Source organism: Piliocolobus tephrosceles, chromosome 6, assembly GCF_002776525.5.
Source record: "Piliocolobus tephrosceles isolate RC106 chromosome 6, ASM277652v3, whole genome shotgun sequence".
NCBI classification, from domain to species: domain Eukaryota; kingdom Metazoa; phylum Chordata; class Mammalia; order Primates; family Cercopithecidae; genus Piliocolobus; species Piliocolobus tephrosceles.
In genome coordinates, this window is record NC_045439.1 from 39,180,515 (window position 1) to 39,204,272 (window position 23,758).

The following is a 23,758-nucleotide window of genomic DNA, read 5'->3' on the forward strand; positions in this document are numbered from 1 at the left end:
TCGGGGAACAACTCCAGCCTTGTGTTCCAGTCCTTACTCTGCTACTTAGTAGAAGTGGCTGCTTGGGAAAGATAACCTCCTTTGAACTGTAGTTTCTCATCTGTGCCATGTACATCACAGGTTTACTGAGGGTATCACATGTATACGTGAAAACATTTTGAAAACCATAATGTGCTAATCAAACATAAAATATTAAAAGAAAAAGAAGGTATTTCCATTTTGTAATATAATTTGTTAATATTTTTTTCAGTAGCTACCATGTACTAAGCACTAATGATACAACAAGAAAGACTCTTACCAGGCCAGGCGCAGTGGCTCACACCTGTAATCCCAGCACTTCTTTGGGAGGCCTAGGTGGGTGGATCACTTGAGGCCAGGAGTTTGAGGCCAGCCTGGTCAACATGGTGAAACCCCATTTCTACTAAAAATACAAAAATCAGCTGGGTGTGGTGGTAGGCACCTGTAATCCCACTACCATGATGGCTGAGGCAGGAGAATCCCTTGAACCCAGGGGCAGAGGCTACAGTGAGCTGAGATCATGCCACTACACTCCAGCCTGGGCAACAGAGGCTCTGTCTCAAAAAAAAAAAAAAAAAAAAAAAAGACTCTTACCTAAGTATAGAGTGGGAAACAAACTAGCAAGCAAATGATTACAATATAAAGTACTATGAAAGGAGCACAGTGAAGCAATGAACAGGAAAAGGAGGAACAGAAATACTAAATTTAAATTATAACACTTTCTTAAGATAATCGACATCAAATCCAGAATGTCTTTAACCCACAGAACCTCAATATCACAACACACTATAATACTCTTATGTGTTCTGATGTAAAAGTATCAGCCACCTTTCAAAATATATCAACCAAACTCCAGGCTAATTTCAAATACCCTGGCTAGTCAGTTATTTTGCAGGACAAATGGTAGGTAGAACTTCTTTCTCAAAACAGTGCATGGTCAAACTGCTATAATGGATATAGAAGTTCACATTCCTTTCCAAAATATATGTGATGGGGACAACTCTCGTGATAATTCTAATTTGGATCTAACACGTATTAGGAATGCTCTCTGAATCGCAGTTCTTGGTATAGGAGTGCTACATAAGTAAAGCTTTTATTTCATCATTATAGTTGAAAAAGAAAGTTATCACCAAATCTCTACGAACATTACTGTGCATGAGACAACTACACCTTCTGGCACCAGATGAACTGAGAATAGGTAGTAAAGTTCTGTATAGGTCATCCCCAAACTACTGACACAGAGACTTTTTCCTTGAATAACAACTCAATTGAGAGAAAATATAGACTTCTCTGCTATACTTTTTCTCGAAAAAAAACCATGTTTTTTGCTTAATAAAAATTTTAAAAGCCTAAATTTTGTGGATAAAGAGATCCAGGGATGACTGTGTATTTAACCCGAAAATATTTCCTTATCTTAGGCTTTTTGTTATGCTTAGCACAGTTAACCTAACGTATGCTTAACATAGTTCTATTCTCATTGTCGCCAACATAAAACAAACTGATAGTAACAGTAATAAACTCAAGTCTCATTTAGTTTTGATTCAAAGGGTGACTCATTCAATTATCAGATGAAAAACTACTCGGACCCCGCTCTTTCCAACACGGTGCCCGTCCCACACGTTTCTCAGGTAAGAGTCCAGTTTGGTTTCCACTGAGAAGCAGGGGAAAATTCTGGTAGAACTGTTGGGGCGGAAGAAAAGATGGAATTCTCAGACCTGGAAAAAGCAAACTGCTCAGCGTCCTGAGCTGGGGGTAAGAGTTAGGGTGTCACAACGTTCTCCCGAAGCCGCCCCATCGTCAATACATTCTCACTTTCGGCATATTGTAGAGGCTGTACAATCCACTCGGCCCACTTTCCTTCACGAGATTCCTCTGCTGGAACAACGATGCCTCTGGAACACAGGATGACCTACACGGAGCCGGCGACGAGGCCCACGACAGCGCGGGTGGCGACGGTGCTGTCCAGCCACTTCCCGCGCAGGGACGGGAAAGGGAGGTGTTAGCCCGGGGCCTACCCGCTCTCGAACACCCATGTCACTGGACACAAACCAAAGTGAGTTCTTGGAGAAATCGAGCTTGGGATTAGTCACCTGAGGTATGTGTGTGATTCCCGCAGAGGAGCCCAGAGCCGCCTTCTTCAATCAGAGAGACCTGACTTGCTTCTCCCTCACCGGCCGCCGATCCTCCTCAGCGTGTGCTTCGGTCACCCGACTGCGCATGCGGAACCTCCTCGTATTGCGCAAGCGCTGAACGAATAAAGACCCTCTTCATCATTAACCATAGAGTCTGGGTCCTCCGAGAACAAGGACGAAGGTAGATCATGGAAGGACCCGAAAAGTACGGTTTCTCGCCATCTTAGCTTTAGCTAAGTAACATTCAAGGCGCGAGAAAGACATAGGACTCTGATTTCTTGCCCCTGAAGAATGAATCCTCGTTCAGAGTTTCAGCTAACCATGAGATGGCGCTGTGACCAAAGACGACAGGTGGAGAAAGACAAGGCGTGCACGCTTCGCTCGTAGTCTTTGGCCGGGCACGTACCGCGTATTGCGCAGCCTCAGGGAAGCTGGATGGGGAGGAGTTGGGAGGCGAACCGGAATTGACGGATGGTTCCGCCGTGCGCGCTCCTAGACATCCGGGCAACGCCTCTGTTCTGTCCTCCCTCTTCCTCGTCTGTGACAACCGGAAGCGGAAGTGAAAATGGGTGTCCCTGCTGCCTCTTAGCAACGAGAGGGGTCAAGTGACACAACCATCTGACTCCCGTAGAGGAAGTCACTGTGGAGGCCAGTTCTGGAGCTGTTGTAGCCTCGGTTGCCCGGCCGGGGACCCGAGCCGAACAGTTATCGTCAGAATGTCGGGCAAAGACCGAATTGAAATCTTTCCCTCGCGAATGTAAGTAAAGGAATGGGATGAGCCGCTTTCACAGGGTTAGGAACCCGGAGCGCGATCCCTTCAGACCCTGGGCCACAGTGAGGGTCCTTGTTTCTTGAGCTTTTCCCAGGCTCTTTTCTTGAGTCTAGGGCGAGGCTTCCTGACGGCTTCCTTCGCACAGTCCTCCTGAGTGAATCAGGCTGGATGGAGCGATCACGGCCGGTAGGAAAAGGCGCCCGGCCGGCGGGCTTTTGTGGAGGTCCGCTGTCTTTATTCATTAATGGATTCATCCATTCCACATACCCTTACTGAGCCGGGCAGTGGATTTATATCACTGAGCTGTCGCCACCTCTGCCCTCACAGAGCTCACAGTTTATGTAGCCAGACATTCGTCTGGAAAGGCCAAGGAGGTTTTAATAAATGCTCTGAGAAGGGACGTTTACTGAGGATATAGAAGAGGTCCCTAAGCCAAAGTGGGGATGGAATCGAATTGCCTTAGCATAGTCCTCGGATTCGATCTTGGATCCCCTTACTCATTTTCCAAGATCCCACTAAATGTCACCTGCTGTGAGAGGATATCCCTGTGTTTCTGAGGCACAGCTTTTGCTCTCTCAACGCTGCACCTTGTTAAGACCTGTGTTAATACCAGTCATCACATTGTAAAGTAGATATTTGTTTATGTGTCTTTCTCTCTCCAGGATGTGGGCTATCTCCAGGATGAAAGAGTGTCTTAACAATCCATAGAAGGTCCACAAAAAAATATTTCTTGAAAGAACTCATGCTTGGGAATACGCTCAGTTGTGGGCTGCCTTTCTTTTGGGTCCTGAATTCTTTGTCAGGAAAGTGGCATATCGCTGTAGGTTTTTGGCTAGTTTGTAAAGAAAATTTTGACGTTTTCTCAGATGTGCCCAACAAGTCGCTCCCTTTCTCCTCCTCATCCTGTTTATTTTTATTTATTTAGTTTGTTGTTTGTTTTAATAAGAGACAGGGTCTCGCTCTGTCTCCCAGGCTGGAGTGCAGTGGTGTGATCATAGCTCACTGCAGCCTCAAACTCCTGGGCTCAAGCGATCCTCCCGCCTCAGCCTCCCTGGCGGCTGGGATTATAGGTGGGAGCCACCGCGCCTGGCTTTCCTTTTTTTTTTTTTACAGTGAGGAAGCAGAAAATCAGTTTTAACCCTGACATTTAGATCCTTTTATTGTGGTCCTATCTCTGTGGGGGTGTTGTGTTGTTTTTCCTCATTCTGCCCTTTCTCTGAGAGAATCTGAGGACGCTTAAAATAAAAGTTGCATTCAAACCTGAAGCCCAGATTTGTCTCTGCCAGGGTGACTACATAGCTCTTAATGAAATGAAATTTTTAAATTTTTTACCTTCAGCTATTGACTTTCTAATAGCTGTTTGCACTAAGTAGGCAGCAAGCTAGTTGTGGGGAAATAAAGATGAGGACTATCCTGGGGTAGTGGCAACTACAGAACTCCTAGCACGTGATGACTCAGTCAAAACTTATGCACTGAGAGACACGGACATTAGTTTATCTTCTAGCAGCCTAACACCTGCCCATAGGGTGACCCCAGCCCCCCTCATTAAAATTCCTGCCTGAAAAAGCTCAAAGCTAGGAGGAGAATTTACTGTTTGTTCTAGTCAACACCTAATTGACAGACCCCTGTCCTTCCTTTTTTAGAGCATTTACGAAAAACAGGCTTACAATTGTGAATATGTTATCTCTTCCAACTCTGGTGTCCCTTCAGGTATCTTAGAGAGCCATTTCTTTGAAATGTAATCATCAGGAGGGATAGGGCCTTTGTCTCCCAGTCTGTGTGGGAGGATAGAACAGTAACTTACTAATTGCCAGGTAGCATTGCATTTACACTGACCAACCCTTTAAGTTTCTCTTCTCTGACTCTACTTGTGGCTGGCTTCCTGCCACTCCCTTACTTTCTTTTTAAAATGGCCAGTCACTCTGCACAAACGAGAATTGAGCTCAGCTCTTTCCCCTACTATCAGTGGTTTACTGAATAAAATCTGTTTTCACTGCTTTAATGAATGTCTGGCTGTTTATCTTTGACAGCAGTCAGAATAACTTTTTTGTTTTTAAAAAAGTTATTTCTTTTTGAAACTTTTACTTTGAGACTAAGAGGCAAAAATAGACGTCTTTGGGCTTAGGTAAGAAAAATAATAGGCTCATGAAGGTGAAAACTACTATTTGAAAGCCCTCAGCTTGCTGATTTAGAGGAAAATCAGGTGCAGGAAAAAATCTCTTCTCTAAATATTTTCCCCATGGCTGGCAGCAGGCTTTTTGTCATGTAGTCAGATGTCTTTGATTCAGCTGGAAGAAAAGTCATCATCCTAGCTAAAGGTCAAACTTTTTGAGTAGGACTGAGCAGCTCTGAAACAAAGGAGCAAGTTTTAAAAGCCATATGCTAGAAAACATTGGCAGCTTGTTTCCCAGACAGTTCCATTCAACAACAGTATTATTCTGTGATGTTACTTTCACCCACTTTGGTACCACAGAAAGCAAAACAATTTTAGAGTGGAAGTGGAAGACGCATGAAAAATTTGGAGTCAACAGAAGTCCATTAAATCCAGGTTCTGCTACATATTAGCTGTCAGTGTGCAAGCTGCCCTTAGAGTTTCAGGAATTAAAATTGCCCATTTCACAGAGATACCATTTCTTAGGAGGAAATTAAAATTAACATGGTAAATTCAATTTTATCAACCAGTTTACCTTTTACTATAAACTGACTGCTATATGCAGTACTACAATTTGACTTAAATTTGATCCAGCTCTTTGAGCCCGAGTTCTAGTATTTACTGTCAACAATATAGTATGTTAAATGCACACATTGGGCTGGATAGCTCCTGCTCAGGCTGGAAACTAAACCAGCTTCACTTGATAAGATCTCTTGTGAGGCTAGTCAGTGCAGAGTCAGCCAGTGATAATTGTTGTCTTTAAGGGGAGGCACACGGTTGGGGTACAGTGAACCTAGGTTGGAGCCTTAGTTTGAGCATTGGGAAAGTCAGTGGAATCAAAAGTCTGGTTCAGGTTCCTGCCCTGCCTTTTCTTCACTGAGTAACTTTTTAAAACACTGAGAAAGTTGTTTTACTTTTCTAAGCCTCATTTTTCTAATCTTTAAGTTAATGTCTAAAGTCCCTTTCAGCTATAGAATTGTCTTAGTGATCTTTGCCCTATGATAAAAGATTCCGGTATAATCTAAGAATTTGGCCAAATGGGGTGTGTGTGTGTGTGTGTGTGTGTGTGTGTGTGTGGTTGTTGTTGTTGTTGTTTTGAGACAGGATTTCACTCTGTCACCCAGGCTGGAGTGCAGTGACCTGATCTTGGCTCGCTGCAACCTCTGCCTGCCGGGTTCAAGTGATTTTTGTGTCTCAGACTCCCAAGTAGCCGGGACCACAGGGATGCGGCACCATACCCAGCTAATTTTTGTATTTGTTTGGTAGAGATGGGGTTTCACTATGTTGGCCAGGCTGGTCTTGAACTCCTGACCTCAAGTTATCCACCAGCCTCGGCCTCCCAAAGTGTTGGTATTATAGGTGTGAGCCACTGCACCTGGTTTATTAGTACATGTGATTTTAAAACACCAGTCATATGAAATTGTATCCCCTTAAATCACTGTGTCTAGGTTAGGTTATACTGTGTCTAGGTTATACAATCTGATGTTGAATTTTATTACCCAAACACTTGTTTTTTTGAGACCGAGTCTTGCTCTGTTGTCCTGCTACAGTGCAATGGCATGATCACAGCTCACTGCACCCTCGACCTCCTGGGCTCAATCAGTCCTCTCACCTCAGTCTTCTTTGTATCTGGGACTGCAGGTGTGCCCTACCATGCCCAGGTAATTTTGGTATTTTTTTTTTGTAGAGACAGGTTTCACCATGTTGCCCAGGCTGGCCTTGAACTCCTGGATTTAAGCAATCTACCCACCTTAGCCTCCCAAAGTGCTGATTACAGGCATAAGCCACTGTACCACTTACCTTATTTCGAGCATTCTTCCTAAGGTCCTCCAGGTACTTTTCATTAGCTCTTTTTCCTGTCTGAAATATTCTTTCCCCAGAACTTATAACTGGCTCCTTTGGCTATTCTAGTCTCTTAAGAGAGGCTGTTCCTGATCACCCAATCTAAAGTGAACACCATGTTTGCTTCTCTCACAATTCCTTATTTTAATTTTATTGTAGCACGTACAACTGCATGGCATAACATTTTGACATTTTATTTCTTTTCTTTCTTTTTTTTTTTTTTTGAGACAGGGTCTTACTCTACAGCCTCAAACTGGGCTCTACTTTTTTTCATTATTAAATTTTATCTGGCATATGGCAGCAAGAACAGAAATGTCAGTTTCTGCTTCACTTTGGTAATGGGGCTTCTGATGGGGAAAAAAATTGAAACAAGGAAGTGAGGAGACTTCAGTGTAAATTTAGCTTGTCACTTCTCAGGAATCTTATATATGTCATTTATTACCGAGAGTCTTTTACAAATTAATAAAATGATTGGTGTTAGGATCTTGATGCTATCAAAACATGTTAATACCACACTTTTAATAGAAAATGTGGTAAATTATTGTGGTATATAAAATGCAGGCCAGGTGCAGTGGCTCATACCTGTAATCCTAGCACTTTGGGAGGCCAAGGTGGGCGGATCACCTGAGGTCAGGAGTTCGAGACCAGCCTGACCAACTTGGACAAACCCCGTCTCTACTAAAAACACAAAATTAGCCGGGCATGGTGGCACATGCCTGTAATCCCAGCTACTCGGGATGCTGAGGCAGGAGAATTGCTTGAACCCAGGAGGTGGAAGTTTCTGTGAGCCGAGGTCCCGCCGTTGCACCCTCCAGCCTGGGCAACAAGAGTGAAAGTCCGCCTGAAAAGAAAAATAATAATAATAAAATAAAAATAAAATGCAAAAGGTACAAAAGAGTATAGTAGTAAAACGTAAATCCATATTTTTCATCCAGTCCCATTTATCAAAGGTAACTCTTGCCAGTTTTTCTGAATCCTTTCTAGAACTATTCTCTGCATCTATATAAGCACATTTTTTCCTTATTTTGCATAAGACTGTTAAATAGATAGCATATGCCTATATACCTTCGTCTTTTTTAATGACTGTATATCATTCCATTGTAGGTGAACTATGATGTATTTAGCATTTAGCTTGTTTCTCCCTTTTGCTATTACTATAAGGCTGGAGTACCCATCTTTTAAACCTTGCACATGTTTTTGTACACATGTGGGGACAAATTTGTAGGATAAATTCCTCAAAGTGGAATTGTTGGTCTTGAAAATAATTGCATTTAAAATTTTGATATAATTAGTGGATAGATTTTTAAATCCTTAATATACCTCCAATGGAAACTAAAACGTAGATATTATTTTAACTTATAAATTAGATAAGTATTTAAACTATGTTGGCATCATAAAGTAAGGCTCCTGATAATGTTTATTATGATTTAATAAATATTCCAGATACTGATTCTAAAATTGTTTCTGTTGTAAATTAATAAACTTTTCATTTATGGAACACTGATGGTAGAAATCTACATTATTGAAAAACCAGTTGTCTTAGTCCATTTTTCTGCTGCTATAACAATACTTGAGACTAGGTAATTTATAAAGAAAAAAAATTTATTTGGTTCATGGTTCTGGAGGCTGAGAAGGGTGAGGGCCTTCTTGCTGTGTCATCCCATGGCAGAAGGCAAGAGGGTGAGAGAGAGATCAAGAAAGGGTCACACATGCCTTTTTTTTTTCTTCCAAAGGGAGAGGGTCAGGTGCAGTGGTTCATGCCCATAATCCCAGCACTTTGGGAAGCTGAGGCTGGAGGATTGCATGAGACCAGGAGTTAGAGGCTGCAGTGAGCTATGATCACACCACTGCAAGCCAGCCTGGGTGACAGAGCAAGACCCCGTCTCAAAAAATAAGGAGTCGGACCAGGCGTGGTGGCTCATGCCTGTAATTCCAGTACTTTGGGAGGCTGAGGTGAGAAGATCACTTAAAGTCAGGAATTCGAGATCAGTCTGGTCAATATGGTGAAACCCTGTCTCTACTAAAAATACAAAAAAATTAGCTGGACTTGGTGGCACACGCCTGTAGTTCCAGCTACTTGGGAGGCTGGGGCAGGAGAATCGCTTGAACCTGGGAGGTGGAGGTTGCAGTGAGTCAAGATCGTGCCATTGCGCTCCAGCCTGGGCCTCACAGTGAGACTCAGTCTCAAAAAAAAAAAAAAAAAAAAAGGAGTCTTGCTACTATCTTTACCCATGCTGGACTTGGACTCCTGGGCTCAAGGGATCCTCCCACTTACACCTGTAGCTGGGATTACAGGTGTGCCCAGCTGAACTCACATTGATAACCAACCCACTCCTGCAATATGGAACCCAATCTTACCATCATGATATTAATCCACTCATGGAGGTCAGATCCCATGTGACCCAGTCATCTCTTAACAGTCCCACCTCTCAACATTGTTGCATTGGAGATTGTTTCCAACACATGAAGACTGGGGACATATTCAAGCCATAGCATCAGTTAAACCTGTCAGCTACAAATTCTCTATATATTCTCACTGTCATCACATCAAAGGATGAAGGATAGTTTTAAAACTGGTGGGGAGGTTTTTTATCTTTTAAACAATGAAAATAGATGTCTTTAACTTTGTTTATGTTTATATAGGGCACAGACCATCATGAAGGCTCGTTTAAAGGGAGCACAGACAGGTCGAAATCTCCTGAAGAAAAAATCTGATGCCTTAACTCTTCGATTTCGACAGATCCTAAAGAAGATAATAGAGGTAGAATGAACTTAGAATAGTATTCATTTTGGGAAAATCCAGCATGGCCCTTAGCAATTTTTTGTGTGTGTTATTTTAATTAAATTTTTTCTTTCAAAAGTAAAAATATCATTATAAGTTTAACAAGTGTCAAATATCAAATAGTTCATTTAATAAAATCCAAACTCTTCAATGTTGCATGTAAAGCTCCACTTGATCTGATTGGCCCCCTGTCTGCCTCTCTTACCTCATTTAGAGCGTTCTTCCTAAGGTCCTCCAGGTACTTTTCATTAGCTCTTTTTCCTGCCTGAAATACTGTTTCCCCAGAACTTATAACTGGATCCTTTGGCTCTTGTCTCTTAAGAGAGGCTATTCCTGTTCACCCAATCTAAAGTGAACACCATGTTTGCTTCTTTCACAATTCCTTATTTTAATTTTATTGTAGCATGTACTACTGCATGGCATGACATTTTCTTTCTTTTCTTTTCTTTTTTTTTTTTGAGACAGGGTCTTACTCTACAGCCTCAAACTGGGCTCCAGTGATCTTCCCACCTCAGCCTCTCAAGTAGCTGGAACTACAGGTGCATGCTACCATTCTCAGCTCATTTTTTTTTATTTTTTATTTTTAGTAGAGACGAGGTCTCACTATGTTGCCAAGGCTGGTCTTTTTGACTCCTGGGCTCTAACAGTCTTACCATCTTGGTCTTCCGAAGTGCTGAGTTTACAGTTTTTGTGTTTTATTTTTAAACCTGTATGTACTTAACAAAAGTATTTTCTATGAGTGCTGTTTTTATTTTTATTTTTATTTTTTTAGTTTTTGTGGAGATGGGGCCTTGCTTTATTGTGCAGGGTGATCTCAAACACCTGGGCTCAAGTGATTCTTCCACCTCAGTCTTCCAAAGCACTGGGATTATAGGCGTTAGCCACTGTGCCTGGCCCTGTACTACTTTTGATTATTTGTGAAGTTGAGGAGCTTTTCATGCGTACTGGCAATTTGATTTTCTTGGTAAATGTCTTTTTTTTTTTGGTAGAGGTTCTATGTGTATTCTGCCTAATGTGTAAAATGTTAAAAATATTTTCTCCATGCCTTATCTTTTAACTTAAAAAAAAAAAAAAGTTAATACTAGGTGTGGTGACTCATGCCTGTAATCCCAACACTTTGGGAGGCAGAGGTGGGAGGATGGTTTGAGCCCAGGAATTTGAGACCAGCCTAGGCAACATAGTGAGACCTTGTCTCTACAAAAAAAAATAATAATAAGAAGAAGAAAATTAGCGGAGTATGGTGGCATGCACCTGTAGTCCCAGCTACTTGGGAGCCTGAGGCAAGAGGATTGCCTGAGCCTAGGAGTTTGAAGCTGCAGTGAGCTATGATTACACCACTGTACTCTAGCCCAGGCAACAAAGGGAGACCTTGTCTCAAAAAATAAAAAAAAATTTTAAAAAGTTAAATTTTTTTTTCCTTTGGTCAAATCTGTTAGTCTTTTTCTTTATATAGGTTCAGAGTTACACATAAGGCTTAGAAAAGACCTAAAATGATTAGGAAAAATGTTATGCCACATTTTCTTTGGTTACTTCACAGTTTTTTTTCTTTAAACCTTTATCTTAATTATGTCTGAATTTTGGGGGCAGTGTGATGTGAGGTAGGTAGCTTTATCATTTTGTAAGTGTGTAGACAGTTGCGTGGTCTCTTTAGTAAGTTTCCATATAGACCTGGGGTTGTTTCTGAACCCTCTAGTCTATTTCATTGACTTAACTGTCCAATACCAGATGTATTAATATTTCCTTATTGTAGCTGTACCTTTTTAATACCTGGGAAGCCAACTCCCTACCCAGCTGACCCAGTTTTTCTTCTATTTCTGAAACATTATTGAATATTCTCAAACATTAAATATTCCAGATTACTTTAAAATTAATACACCATTAGGATTTTGACTACAACTGCAGTGAATTTAAGAGATTAGTTTGAGTAGATCAGCATGTACCCATTCAGGAATAAAGTAGGTCCTTCAGTAAAGATTCAGTTTTCTGTTTTTCAGTTCATTTATTCTGTTTTAATTATAAAACTCATATTTGTAATATTGTTAGTGATCGTAACCGAAACTGTTAAAAATTGGAAATTTCTATTTGTTTTATCATTATCAAACCAATATTTACATGCACAGCCAGCATAAAATACTGATGGTTATTAAAGGAACATAATTATGATGGGATTTTTCCTTGTAAAAGGCTTGATTGAATCTGCTCTTGGTTTGTGCTTTTCCAGACTAAAATGTTGATGGGCGAAGTGATGAGAGAAGCTGCCTTTTCACTAGCTGAAGCCAAGTTCACAGCAGGTGACTTCAGGTAAGGAGACTAAACGGGGTGTTTTGAAACAAAACAAAGTGATTTCAGGCTCATCATTTCATTTAAAAAATATTTTTTAATTTAGAAATAACCATCAAGGACAAATGATATAGTAATAATAAGGAAGAATTCTTTTAACTCCATCACCTTAACTGCACTGTCATCCTCCACATGCATTCTTACATAGTTGCAGGCGCAGGATATTTAATATTTTAGAGTCCATTTTCATTTAACGTTGTATCATAAACTTTTTTCCTTATTTTCAACATGGCTGTATGATCTTTCTCAAGATGTATTTTTTTTTTCTCCTAATGCTGGATATTTGGGTTAATTCTCAGGGTTTTGGAATATTAGGGAAAGTGCAGTGAACATCTTTACACATATGTATTTTTGTTGCTACTGAATTATTAGGATAAATTTTTGAGAATTGGATTATTTAAAAGGCATGAACTTCATGGCTTTGGTGACATCAGTAAATCCTTTACAAAGCATACAAAATGGCTTGCAAATGTATTATGCCAATTTACATATGTTATGTAATTTTCCAAATAACACTGTGAGATAGGTAAGGCAAGCACTGTTATTCTCAGTTTTAATCAAATGCCTTCCTGAGGTCACTTGGCTAATTAGGGGCAGAGGCAGAAGTTGTTTTCAAGGTTTCTGATTTTAGTCTTTTCCTGATGACATGATGCCTATTATCTAGGAGCTTTCACTGCTCTTGGGCCTTAATAAGGCCCTTTGAAGTGGTAGGCTTTAATTTTTGCCAGTGCTGGCAAGATCACAGCTTGCATTGAATTTTCTAGCAGAGGGTGGAGATCAATAGTGTATAAGTGGTATGTGAGTGTTTTAGGGTGGTTATGGGAAAGACACTTTCTATAATATTTATTTTTGTTTTGTTTTGAGACTGGGTTATGAGACTGGCTAAGTTTTGTATTTTTGGGTTTCGCCACATTGCCCAGGCTGGTTTTGAACTCCTGACCTCAAACAATCCTCCTGCCTCGGTCTCCCAAAGTGCTGGGATTACAGGTGTGAGCTGTCGCACCCTGCCAGGAAGGCACTTTCTGGTAACATTTGAGAAGTCACACAAAGCCAGATGCAAGATGTTTCCAGGGTAAAGGAACTGAATGCCAGCTTAATCAATTCAACGGGAAACCTAGGAAGAAGTTTTCTCCATCTTACACTAGTAGAAGAACTCTTACAGTTATATCCATGTGGCACACCTCTGACCGAAAACATAAGCAGTCCATGAACTTTAAAATCATTCTTTGTTGTTTTCTTACTGCTAATGTTTTGAATATTGTTCATTCTCTGCTTTCAGAGGCCCTCCTCTGGCAGTAATGACTTTTCTCCCTTTATGGAAAAACGACAGTTACCAAAACATACTTAATTGTGACATCTCACTCTTGGTCTCATTTAATGTAAAACTATCCAGTAGGTCCCTATAGGTTTATTTCTAAAGAGTCTGCTAAATAAAGGCTTTCTCTTTTTCTGCAGCACTACAGTTATCCAAAATGTAAATAAAGCCCAAGTGAAGATTCGAGCGAAGAAAGATAATGTAGCAGGTAACGTTTCAACCTTTTAGAAACCCTTTGGGGAGAAAACAGGTGACATTTTAAAATTAACCTATTTATACAGCAAGATCTTAATGTCCTAGTTTCTTCCTTCTACTTAGAACAAGTTGATTGGCTTTACATGTTAAAATCATCAACAACCAGGTTTCTAATTACTGAAGATAATTTGACTTTTGTATAGAAGTGAACACTTAAGAAGGCAGGGTCCAGCCAGGCACGGTGGCTCATGTCTGTAATCCCAGCACTTTGGGAGGCCGAGGCGGGCGGATCATAAGGTCAAGGAGTTTGAGACCAGCCTGGCTAACATGGTGAAACCCTGTCTCTACTAATAATACAAAAATTAGCCGGGCGTGGTGGCATGCACCTGTAGTCTCAGCTACTTGGGAGGCTGAGGCAGGAGAATCGTTTGAACCCAGGAAGCAGAGGTTGCAGTGAGCTGAGATCGCACCACTGCACTCCATACTGGGCGACAGAATGAGACTCTATCTAAAAATAAAAAATAAAAAAAAAATAAAGAAGGCAGGTTCTGCTAGATGTGGTGGCTCACGCCTGTAATCCCAGCACTTTGGGAGGCTGAGATGGGTGGATCACCTGAGGTCAGGAGTTTGAGACCAGCCTGGCCAAGGTGAAACCCCATCTTTACCAAAAAATACAAAAATTAGGTTGGGCATAGTGGCTCACACCTGTAATCCCAGCACTTTGGGAAGCTGAAGACAGGTGGATTACTTGAGGTCAGGAGTTCAAGACCAGCCTGGCTAACATGGTGAAACCCCATCCATACCAAAAAATACAAAAATTAGGCTGGGCGTGGTGGCTTACACCTGTAATCCCAGCACTTTGGGAAGCCAAGGTGGGCGGATAACCTGAGGTCAGGAGTTCAAGACCAGCCTGACTAATATGGAGAGATTCTGTCTCTACTAAAAATACAAAATTAGCTGAATGTGGTAGCACATGCCTGTAATCCCAACTATTTGAGAGGCTGAGGCAGGCGAATCACTTGGACCCAGGAGGCAGAGGTTGTGGTGAGCTGAGATTGCACCATTGCACTCCAGCCCAGGCAACAAGAGCGAAACTCGTCTTAAAAAAAAAAAAAAATTAGCTGGGCATGGTATGTGCCTGTTGTCCCAGCTACTCAGGAGGCTGAGGTGGGAGAATCACTTGACCCCAGGAGGCGGTGGTTGCAGTGAGCTGAAGACCACACCACTGCACTGCAGCCTGGGTGACAGAGTGAGACTCTGTCTCAGAAAAAAAAAAAAAAAAGAAGGCAAGTTCCTAAATTCATTAATTGAAACTAATTACAATTCCAGACTTAAGCTCTTGATTTTTGAGTTCGCTGAAAAAGAAACACAGAAAACAGTGATTAAGAAACAGAACTTAGGCCAGGCGCAATGGCTCATGCCTGTAATCCCAGCATTTTGGGAGGTTGATCACCTGAGGTCGGGAGTTCGAGACCCATCTTACCAACATGGAGAAACCTCGTCTCTACTAAAAATACAAAATTAGCTGGGTGTGGTGGTACATGCCTGTAATCCCACCTACTCAGGAGGCTGAGGCAGGAGAATTACTTGAACCTGGGAGGCAGAGGTTGCGGTGAGGCGAGATCACACCATTGCACTCCAGCCTTGGCAAAAACAACAACAAAAAAAAGAACTTAAAGGTTTGTGAATCCATATATGCTTCTATGTTTAACAGGTGTTACTTTGCCAGTATTTGAACATTACCATGAAGGAACTGACAGTAAGTGTGAAACTTTTTATATTACTTTGTGTCTCTGGGATTTCCTGTTTCCTCTTTAAATGAACTAAGTTCTGGAAAATGGTGCTAGATGTTGAGAGGTTCCTGAGTTAGAAATCCTCTTATCTGATATAGTGAGGACAATACTTGATCAGTTAATCAAAAGGTCTTAAGGCCAGGCACAATGGCTCATGCCTGTAATCCTGGCACTTTGGGAGGCTAAGGCAGGCAAATACCCGTCTCTACAAAAAATACAAAAAGTCAGCCGGGTGTGGTAGCACGTGCCTGTAGTTTCAGCTACTTTGGGGGCTGAGGAGGGAGGACTGCTTGAACTGGGGAGGTAGTTGCAGTGAGTTCTGATCATGCCACTGCACTCCAGCCTGGGCAACAGAGCAAAACCTTGTCTCAAAAAAAAAAAAAAGGTCTTATGCTAGGAAGTCATAAAACGCTGTACATATCTTAAAATACTTCAGTATTTTATCAGAAATATATCAATGTAGAATCATTTGCTATTTAAAAAATATAAGGCCTTTTGAGTATGAATTCACTGATTAGACTTCTGTGTTGTCTTTCTGCGTATCCTACACCCACAATGCACTGCTTATAATTCCCAGTTTGGGTCTCTTTAAAGTCAAATAAGATCTTATGCAACCTGAATGCGGATTCTTTCTAGATTTTTATAGCCCACTCCCACTTTTGAAATAACTGTCTTATTCATTCCATTCCTAATTTGACAGCATATTTTCTTTCCAAAGTAAAGTATTAACTTTTTTGATAGAAACAATATTCTTGGCCGGGCTCAGTGGCTCACACCTGTAATCCCAGCACTTCGGGAGGCTGAGGCAGGCGGATTGCCTTAGCCCGGGAGTTTGAGACCAGCCTGGGCAACATGGTGAAACCCCATCTCTATCCAAAAAGTTACAAAAATTAGCTGGACCTGGTGGCAAGCGCCTGTGGTCCCAGCTACTCGGGAGGCTGAGGTGGAAGGATTGCTTGAGCCTGAGAAGTGGAGCTTACGGTGAGCTGAGATTGCGCCACTGCACTCCAGCCTGGGTGGCAGAGTGAGACCCCATCTCAATAAATACATAAACAAACAATATTCTTTCTTTTCGCACTCATGTTTCCTTGTTTCATGTAATATTTAATTAAATCATATAGAATATTAAGTATGTTTCATACGAAGAAGTAGAGTATTCTAGAGAGTCACCTGTTCACAGAGTGTCATTGTACTCTGGGCATCAGGCAATATGATTTTCAAAGGTAATAACGGGCATCAAGCTAGTGAAGTGAAGGTTAGTTAAAAGCTTCTCTTCTAGTTATATTTAGAATAGTATTCTGTGGAAAACTATTTAGTAGCATGCTCCTATAGTGTTTGGGGAGTGAGATAGGTACTTCATGTTTACATTCAATGAAGATTAGTGAATTTGTCTTTCCATATTTGTTATTATTCTGAATTATCTCCTTTTGCGAAATTTTATAGGGAAGATTATTTACTCTCTAATTACAAATGTTGTCTGACTGGTTCTTTCAGGTTATGAACTGACTGGTTTAGCCAGAGGTGGGGAACAGTTGGCTAAATTAAAGAGGAATTATGCCAAAGCAGTGGAACTACTGGTGGAACTAGCTTCGCTGCAGGTAAGTAGCAAAAGACCTGGAGAACTCTTGTAGTTTGATTTCTAACAGTCAAGTGGAGGAGAGTCAGGTCTTGAGTCAGCATAACTGTGCTTTGTACTTTCAACTATTGCTATGATCCTATGTAAAACAAACATAATATTTTGATTTCTGAAGTGATGGCTTTTGTACCATTGTCCCTACTTTTAAAAATTTATTTATTATTTTTTTGAGATGGAGTTTTAATCTTGTTGCCCAGGCTGGAGTGCAATGGCGCGACCTTGGCTCACTGCAAACCTCTGCCTCCTGGGTTCAAGCTATTCTCCTGCCTCAGCCTTCCAAATAGCTGGGATTACAGGCATGGGCCACCACGTCTGGCTAACTTTTGTATTTTTAGTAGAGACGGGGTTTCGCCATGTTGGTCAGGCTGGTCTTGAACTCCTGACCTCAGGCGATCCACCCGCCTCAGCCTCCCAAAGTGCTGGGATTACAGGCATGAGCCACTGTGCCTGGCCCCTACTTTTTTTAATTTAAAAAATTATTTATTTTTCGAGATGGGGGTCTCACTCTGTCACCCAGGCTGGAGTGCAGAGGCATAATCTCAGCTCACTGTAGCCTCAACCTCCTGGGCTTAAGTGATCCGCCCACCTCAGCCTCCTGAGTAGCTGGGACTATAGGCGTGCTGCACCACACTCAGCTAATTTTTGTATTTTTTGTAGAGATGGGGTTTCACCATGTCGTCCAGGCTGGTCTCAAACTCCTGGGCTCAAGTAATCAGCCCGCCTCATCCTCCCAAAGTCCTGGGATTGTAGGTATGAGCCACCACACCCGGCTCCTACTTGTTACTATTAACAAAATATATGTGCTATGGTACACTCTTATTTTTTTGTTTTTGTTTTTTTCTTTGAGACAGAGTCTTGCTCTGTTGCCCAAGCTGGAGTGCAGTGTTATGATCTTGGCTAATTGTAGCCTGGATCTCCTGGGCTCAAGCAGTCCTCCCGCCTCAGCCTCCCAAGTAGCTGGGACTACAAGTTTGTGCCACCTTGTCTGGATAATTTTTTTGGATTTTTTAGTTGAAATGAGGTCTTGCTATATTGCCCAGGCTGGTCTCAAACTCCTGGCCTCAAGAAATCCTGCCATCTCAGCCTCCCAAAGTGCTGGAATTACAAGTGTGAGCCACCTCACCCAGCCCAGTTTCAGTCTTTGCTAAGTGAGAACAGCAAGTTGATATTAGATTTAAATGTAAATGTAAATAAACATTTTGTGCATGGAAGGCCATTTTTTCCCCTATGTGGCCAGTTAGTATATATCTAGGTTATTAATGCTTGATTCTTTCTTGTCATTTTTATGTTGTTATTTAGGTGAGATGGTAGTAAACAAATTATAATAGTGTCAACTCAAGTAAAGCCTGTTGAAGCAGAAATGATTTGATAAAGGTTTATTGAAAGCCAAATGTGAGGACTGACCCGGAAAGACACCAACAAAGTTGCGTGTGTTCTAGAGTCTGCTACAAGTTGGAAGGCTTTTATGGGAAAGTTTAGGAGAAGGGAGGACAACTCATACCCGAGTTGTCCTTTTCATTGGAGAGTACAATACAGAGGTCACAATCATTGGCTACAGATTGCAAATACAAGCTAAAATGTTCTACATGCAAGTAAATCATGAAGTAAAACTTCATGATTCAGAAATAAATCAGTGTCATTTTCAGCGTCAGTAGGTTGCATATTAATCAGTATGTCAACAGTCTGAGAAACAAGATTTCCTTACTCAGGGACAGGATATAAACCATGAATCATGAGATCTTTCAACCTGCCCAGGCAGGTTAATTTGGAAACCTACCAAATGTGGCATGTAGGTTATCAATAGCATGGAAATAGCGTTAGCCCTTTGGAAATCTCACAAGAATTTTGTTTTTGTTTTGTTGTGAAGAGACAGGGTCTTAATGTGTCACCCAAGCTGGAGTACAGTGGCAGTCATAGCTCACTGCAGCCTCAAACGATCCTCCCACTGCAGACTACCAAGTAGCTGGGACTACAGGTGCATGCTACTACACCCAGCTAATTTTTAAAATTTATTTCTTGTAGAGGCAAGGTCTCATTGCGTTGCCCAGGCTGGTCTTGAACTCCCAGCTTCAAGTGATTCTCCCACCTCAGCCTACCAAAGTGTTGGGGTCATAGGTGTGAGCCAAGCGCCTAGCCTAAGAATTTTGTTTTTTAAGCATGCTGAAAAGAAGTTGTCTTGGTTCTCAAGTGTTTTCTACAAGTGCAGTCTTAGTGGAGTCAAGTGATCAGGGAATGATTGGGAAGACTTTGTGCTTACATTATTAATTTGTTCTTACTTTAGACTTCTTTTGTTACTTTGGATGAAGCTATTAAGATAACCAACAGGCGTGTAAATGCCATTGAACATGGTGAGTATAGGTACTCTGAGGTGCTTTGTCACTTGTCCATACCCCCCACTTGTCATGAAACTGCTAGGATTCAGGCACTGTACTGAAGACTGAAAAGTGAGTAAGATGCTGCCACTGCCCACAGGGCAAAGACAGAAGTGTGTCCATAGTACAAAAAAGTGTTATGAAGTGTTCTGATAGAAGTACTTGTATAGAAGTACTTGTATGATCTGTGGGAGTTACACACATAGGAAAGTGGTGACTTAAAAATTATGGAATGTTTTCTTCATTTCCAGTTATTCATGCCGTTATTTAAGGGTAGGAATATTTCTCAAGATCCTTAGTGTTTTCTTTACTTCTAATGGTTGAGTGATGTAACTTTTTGAGTACATTAAATATTTAACTTTAAATCACTATAAGCCATTCTCCTTGATTTCTAAAAAATTTTCCTATTTGATGCACTTATTTTCCATCTCTTTTTTTTTACTATTTAAAAAATATGACTGCTTAGTGTTGACAGTGCTTTTTGCTCAATAAACTTAGTTTTTATTAAAGAAACACTCAATTTTAGGTAAGAAAGCAAAATTTGAAGTAAAGAAATTCCTTTGCTTGGGGCTGTATTAATGTTAGTGAGAAAGTTATCTCATTTTTAAAAAAACTTTTTTGACTGCTTGCTAGTGCCAGACCTTGTACATGAAAGTGGAAGCAAAAAAAAAAAAAAAAAAAAAAAAGATAATTTGTAGTTCTTATCCTGAGAGTTCACATTCTAGAAGCAGAATAGGTAAACTCTGTGTAAAGTCAAACCTAATGACATAAACTCAAAATCGAGCATTCTCTCTGCTCAATTTTTTAACAGTTGATTGCTACTATATTTAAAATAACATCTGTGCTTCAATGTTATATATTCATAGAATTCAGCACATTCAGTGTTATATTTGTTATGGTCCCATAGGTTATCTGTGCATAGAAAAGATACTAGAAGGGTATACACCAACATGTTTACAGTAGTTACTCTTTTGGGTATTCGGATTATACTCCATTTTATTTTTTTTCTTTGTGGTTTTATTTTCCAAGTTCTCTGCATTAAATGCACATTAATTTTACAATTAGGAAAAAATAACTGGTTATACAAATGAGCACTGATAATTTGAAAAAAGGGGTTTGAAGTTCTCACACATATTATTATCTTTTTTAACTCTAGTCATCATTCCCCGGATTGAACGTACTCTTGCTTATATCATCACAGAGCTGGATGAGAGAGAGCGAGAAGAGTTCTATAGGTTTGTTGAAATTGACAGTTATTGATCATTTTTTGTTTTCCATATTCCAAAGGCTCTATTTGCTGAATGACTTGTTGGTTTATGTTCTTTAGAATTAGCACAGCTTGTGTTCTATTTTGATAAATAAGAAGCACGAAATACTACCAAAAGTTGTGGAAGCAAATCTGTCAAATTTCTCATGTACCTATAACATGGCATTTCCAAAAACTTAGGCCTTTCAGAGAAACTATTTAGACTTAATTTTTAAAAATATATACGTTTTAAGATAGTCAAATGCAGTGGTGAAAAGTGGGGAAAGAGTAGAACAAGGAGTTTGATCTGTAACGGATTGTGAATAATAGAGATAACTCTACCTTCAGACCAGCCAAGACTCAATTATTCTTTTAATTATTTTTTTTGTATGTGTGAGACAGAGTCTGGCTCTGTCACCCAGGCTGGAGTGCAGTGGTGATCTCGGCTCATGTGCCACCATGCCTGGATAATTTTTTTGTACTTTTAGTAGAGATGGGGTTTCACCATGTTGGCCAGGCTGGTCTCAAAACTCCTGGCCTCAAGCAGTCCACCCGCCTCAGCCTCCCAAAGTGCTAGGACCTGGCTCTTGATTATTCTTTAAAATGAAATGATGATTTAGATTGGGTGTCTCCTACATAAAAACTGAGAGAAGAAACTAGAATTAAGCTGTTATTCAACAAATATGTATTTCATGTTGAATATGTTAAGGATAAGGTATAAAGCACCTGGAGGCATTACCACATAGTATATAAATCACGCCATTAGAGAATTAGCACAGCACTTGGGGAGAAATTATGCATGTCCATGAATTGATTATGAACATTTAGAGTCAACAGGGATAAATACTAAACTGGTGGTATACAGGGGTCTGTATACTCAGTTCAGAGAAATGGGAGGTAGGTGAAGGCAGGAGTATTTAGGAAAGACATGGGAGGTCTTAGATCTGGAGTTACCATCTAATTATGGTTTATAATCTTAATTATCAAAGGTTAGTTTCTGTCCTTCCATGATACTCAGGGTTGTGTTGAGCCAAAATTTTAAAAAATGCCTGAATGCTCAAAATCTGTTCCATTAGAGAATGGATTTCAAAATTTAACCTACTAAAGGCTTCTAGGCCAGGCTCAGTGGCTCATGCATGTAATCCCAGCACTTTGGGAGGCCGAGGCGGGTGGATCACAAGGTCAGGAGTTCAAGACCAGCCTGGCCAAGATGGTGAAACCCCCCCCCCCGCCATCTCTACTAAAAATAAAAAAAAATTATCCAGGTGTGGTGGCATGCACCTGTAATCCCAGCTACTTGGGAGGCTGAGGCAAGGAATTGCTTGAACCCAGAGGCGGAGGTTGCAGTGAGCCAAGATTCTCACCCTGGGTGACACAGTGAGACTCCGTCTCAAAAAAAAAAAAAGGTTTCTATCTCAGGTTAAACCAGTTTTTAGCTTAAAATTATGTATTTTTAAAAAAGGGTTATAAATAAATTACTGAAAATGAAATTAGTAAAAGTACAAAGTTTTTTTTCTAGGTATAGGTGTTTATTATCCTTGTTACAAAACTAAAAGAAATCAAATCTACTTAATATTGAAACAGTGTTTAAAAAATGCACCCCCACCTGTATTTTATAGGTTAAAGAAAATACAGGAGAAGAAAAAGATTCTAAAGGAAAAATCTGAGAAGGATTTGGAACAAAGGAGAGCAGCTGGAGAGGTGTTGGAACCTGCTAATCTTCTAGCTGAAGAGAAGGATGAGGATCTTCTGTTTGAATAATCTTTCCTGTTCTGGTTCTTTTAGAAACCCTAACATTGGCTTCATTTTAATTCATAGTGTGTAGGTTTGATTTGTCTGGCTATTTATTTTTTGGCCTAAGAATTTCACTGGTTGTAAAATTTACCCGGATGTCTGTTTATGGGATTACTTTTGCAGAATCATAATTTAGCAACCATTTATCATGGATGAAAGAGATCTGTAAAACCTGCCCAGGAACTTAAAGAATTTACTCTGAAGCGTTATCCTACTCCATTTACATCTGTGTTACACGTGCTGTGCTTACCAAGCATATTAGGAAATACCTCTTAGGAAGCATTAGTGGTCTCAGGCCAATTACTGTGGAGCAGCTTTCATTCCTACCCTCTTGCAAACCTTGGCGCTGTTGTCTGAAATTGCTGCAGCCATTCTTGTGTTACCATGGTACTTCTCAAACTTTGTGAAAACCTGCACTTTTCCTTGCATGACAGGTCCCTGTCTTGTCTGTCATGGGAGCAGTTCTGCCAATTTAAATGTGACTGTGGTATAAACGTATAAACAGAGCAAAATGATTTAAAAATAAGTCATTCAATTTTTATTAATTTACTGTTAAGTCATGTTCTCATGCTTAGATCAGTAGTGTCAGCCAGAGCTTTCTCTGCAAACATGTAGGAAGTGAGTAGCCATTTTCCCCCCTCCATGTATTAGAGTTTTACAAAAAGGCTTACTTTGAGACAACTGCTGCATTTTGGGATACTAATAAATGATTGCCGGTGAGTTATGAGGGCATTATAATACCTCCTTATTTGCTAATCTAAGAAAAATAACTAGTTCCCATTTCAGAGTAAGAAATAAGGTAACTTTTTACTATTTATAAGTGATAAAAATTTGTTTTCATTTATGAAGAAGAAGCATTTGGCCACATCAAGTGTCTGAGGTTCTTAGTACTGTTTGATTTGGCATGAGCCATCCATGATTACTCAGTCTTTCTTGCAACCAGTTCCAGGCATTTTTGACATGATTGGCCATGTTTAGTTCTGAAATTGTGACACTATCTTTAATACTGTATTTTAATCAAGTGACATCACAGTCTAGGTAGTTTTTCTTTTTTTTTTTGGAAACAGCCCAGGCTGGAGTGCAGTGGCAGTGACGTCGGTTCACTGCAACGTCCACCTCCTCAGTTCAAGAGATTCTCCTGCCTCAGTCTCCCAAGTAGTTGGGATTATAGTTGTGCGCCACCACGCCCAGCTAATTTTTGCATTTTTAGTAGAGATGGGGTTTCACCATGTTGGCCAGGCTGGTCTCGAACTGACCTCAAGTGATCTGCCCGCCTCGGGCTCCCAAAGTGCTGAGATTACAGGCATAAACCAGTGTGCCTAGGTGGTTTATGTTTTACATAAAGTTTTTACTAGGCAGTTTTAAAGTA

General features: G+C 40.6%; 2 protein-coding genes across 2 annotated transcripts in view; one reads left to right on the forward strand and one right to left on the reverse strand.

The window, feature by feature from the left end:
* Positions 1-2,332, reverse strand: part of EIF2S1 (eukaryotic translation initiation factor 2 subunit alpha) — a 28,133-nt gene extending 25,801 nt beyond the window's left edge. Inside the window, exon 1 of the mRNA XM_023182231.3 lies at positions 2,109-2,332. The gene's annotated coding sequence lies outside the window, so the exon portion shown is untranslated. The remainder of the gene's footprint in view (positions 1-2,108) is intronic.
* A 291-nt stretch (positions 2,333-2,623) lies between these two features.
* Positions 2,624-23,113, forward strand: ATP6V1D (ATPase H+ transporting V1 subunit D). Its single transcript, XM_023182244.3, has 9 exons — positions 2,624-2,907; positions 9,560-9,677; positions 11,920-11,999; positions 13,494-13,561; positions 15,263-15,307; positions 16,836-16,939; positions 19,259-19,325; positions 20,506-20,584; positions 22,215-23,113. The coding sequence occupies exons 1-9, from the start codon at positions 2,867-2,869 to the stop codon at positions 22,354-22,356; spliced, it is 744 nt and encodes a 247-aa protein (XP_023038012.1). The 5' UTR covers positions 2,624-2,866; the 3' UTR covers positions 22,357-23,113.
* The last annotated feature ends 645 nt before the right edge of the window (positions 23,114-23,758 follow it).

Bases quoted from the DNA above. Each gene is read 5' to 3' on its own strand.
- ATP6V1D (XM_023182244.3), top strand. From the start codon at position 2,867: ATGTCGGGCAAAGACCGAATTGAAATCTTTCCCTCGCGAAT. The intron at 13,562-15,262 runs GTAACGTTTCAA...TATGTTTAACAG, and splicing joins GAAGAAAGATAATGTAGCAG to GTGTTACTTTGCCAGTATTT. The intron at 19,326-20,505 runs GTGAGTATAGGT...TTTTAACTCTAG, and splicing joins TGTAAATGCCATTGAACATG to TCATCATTCCCCGGATTGAA.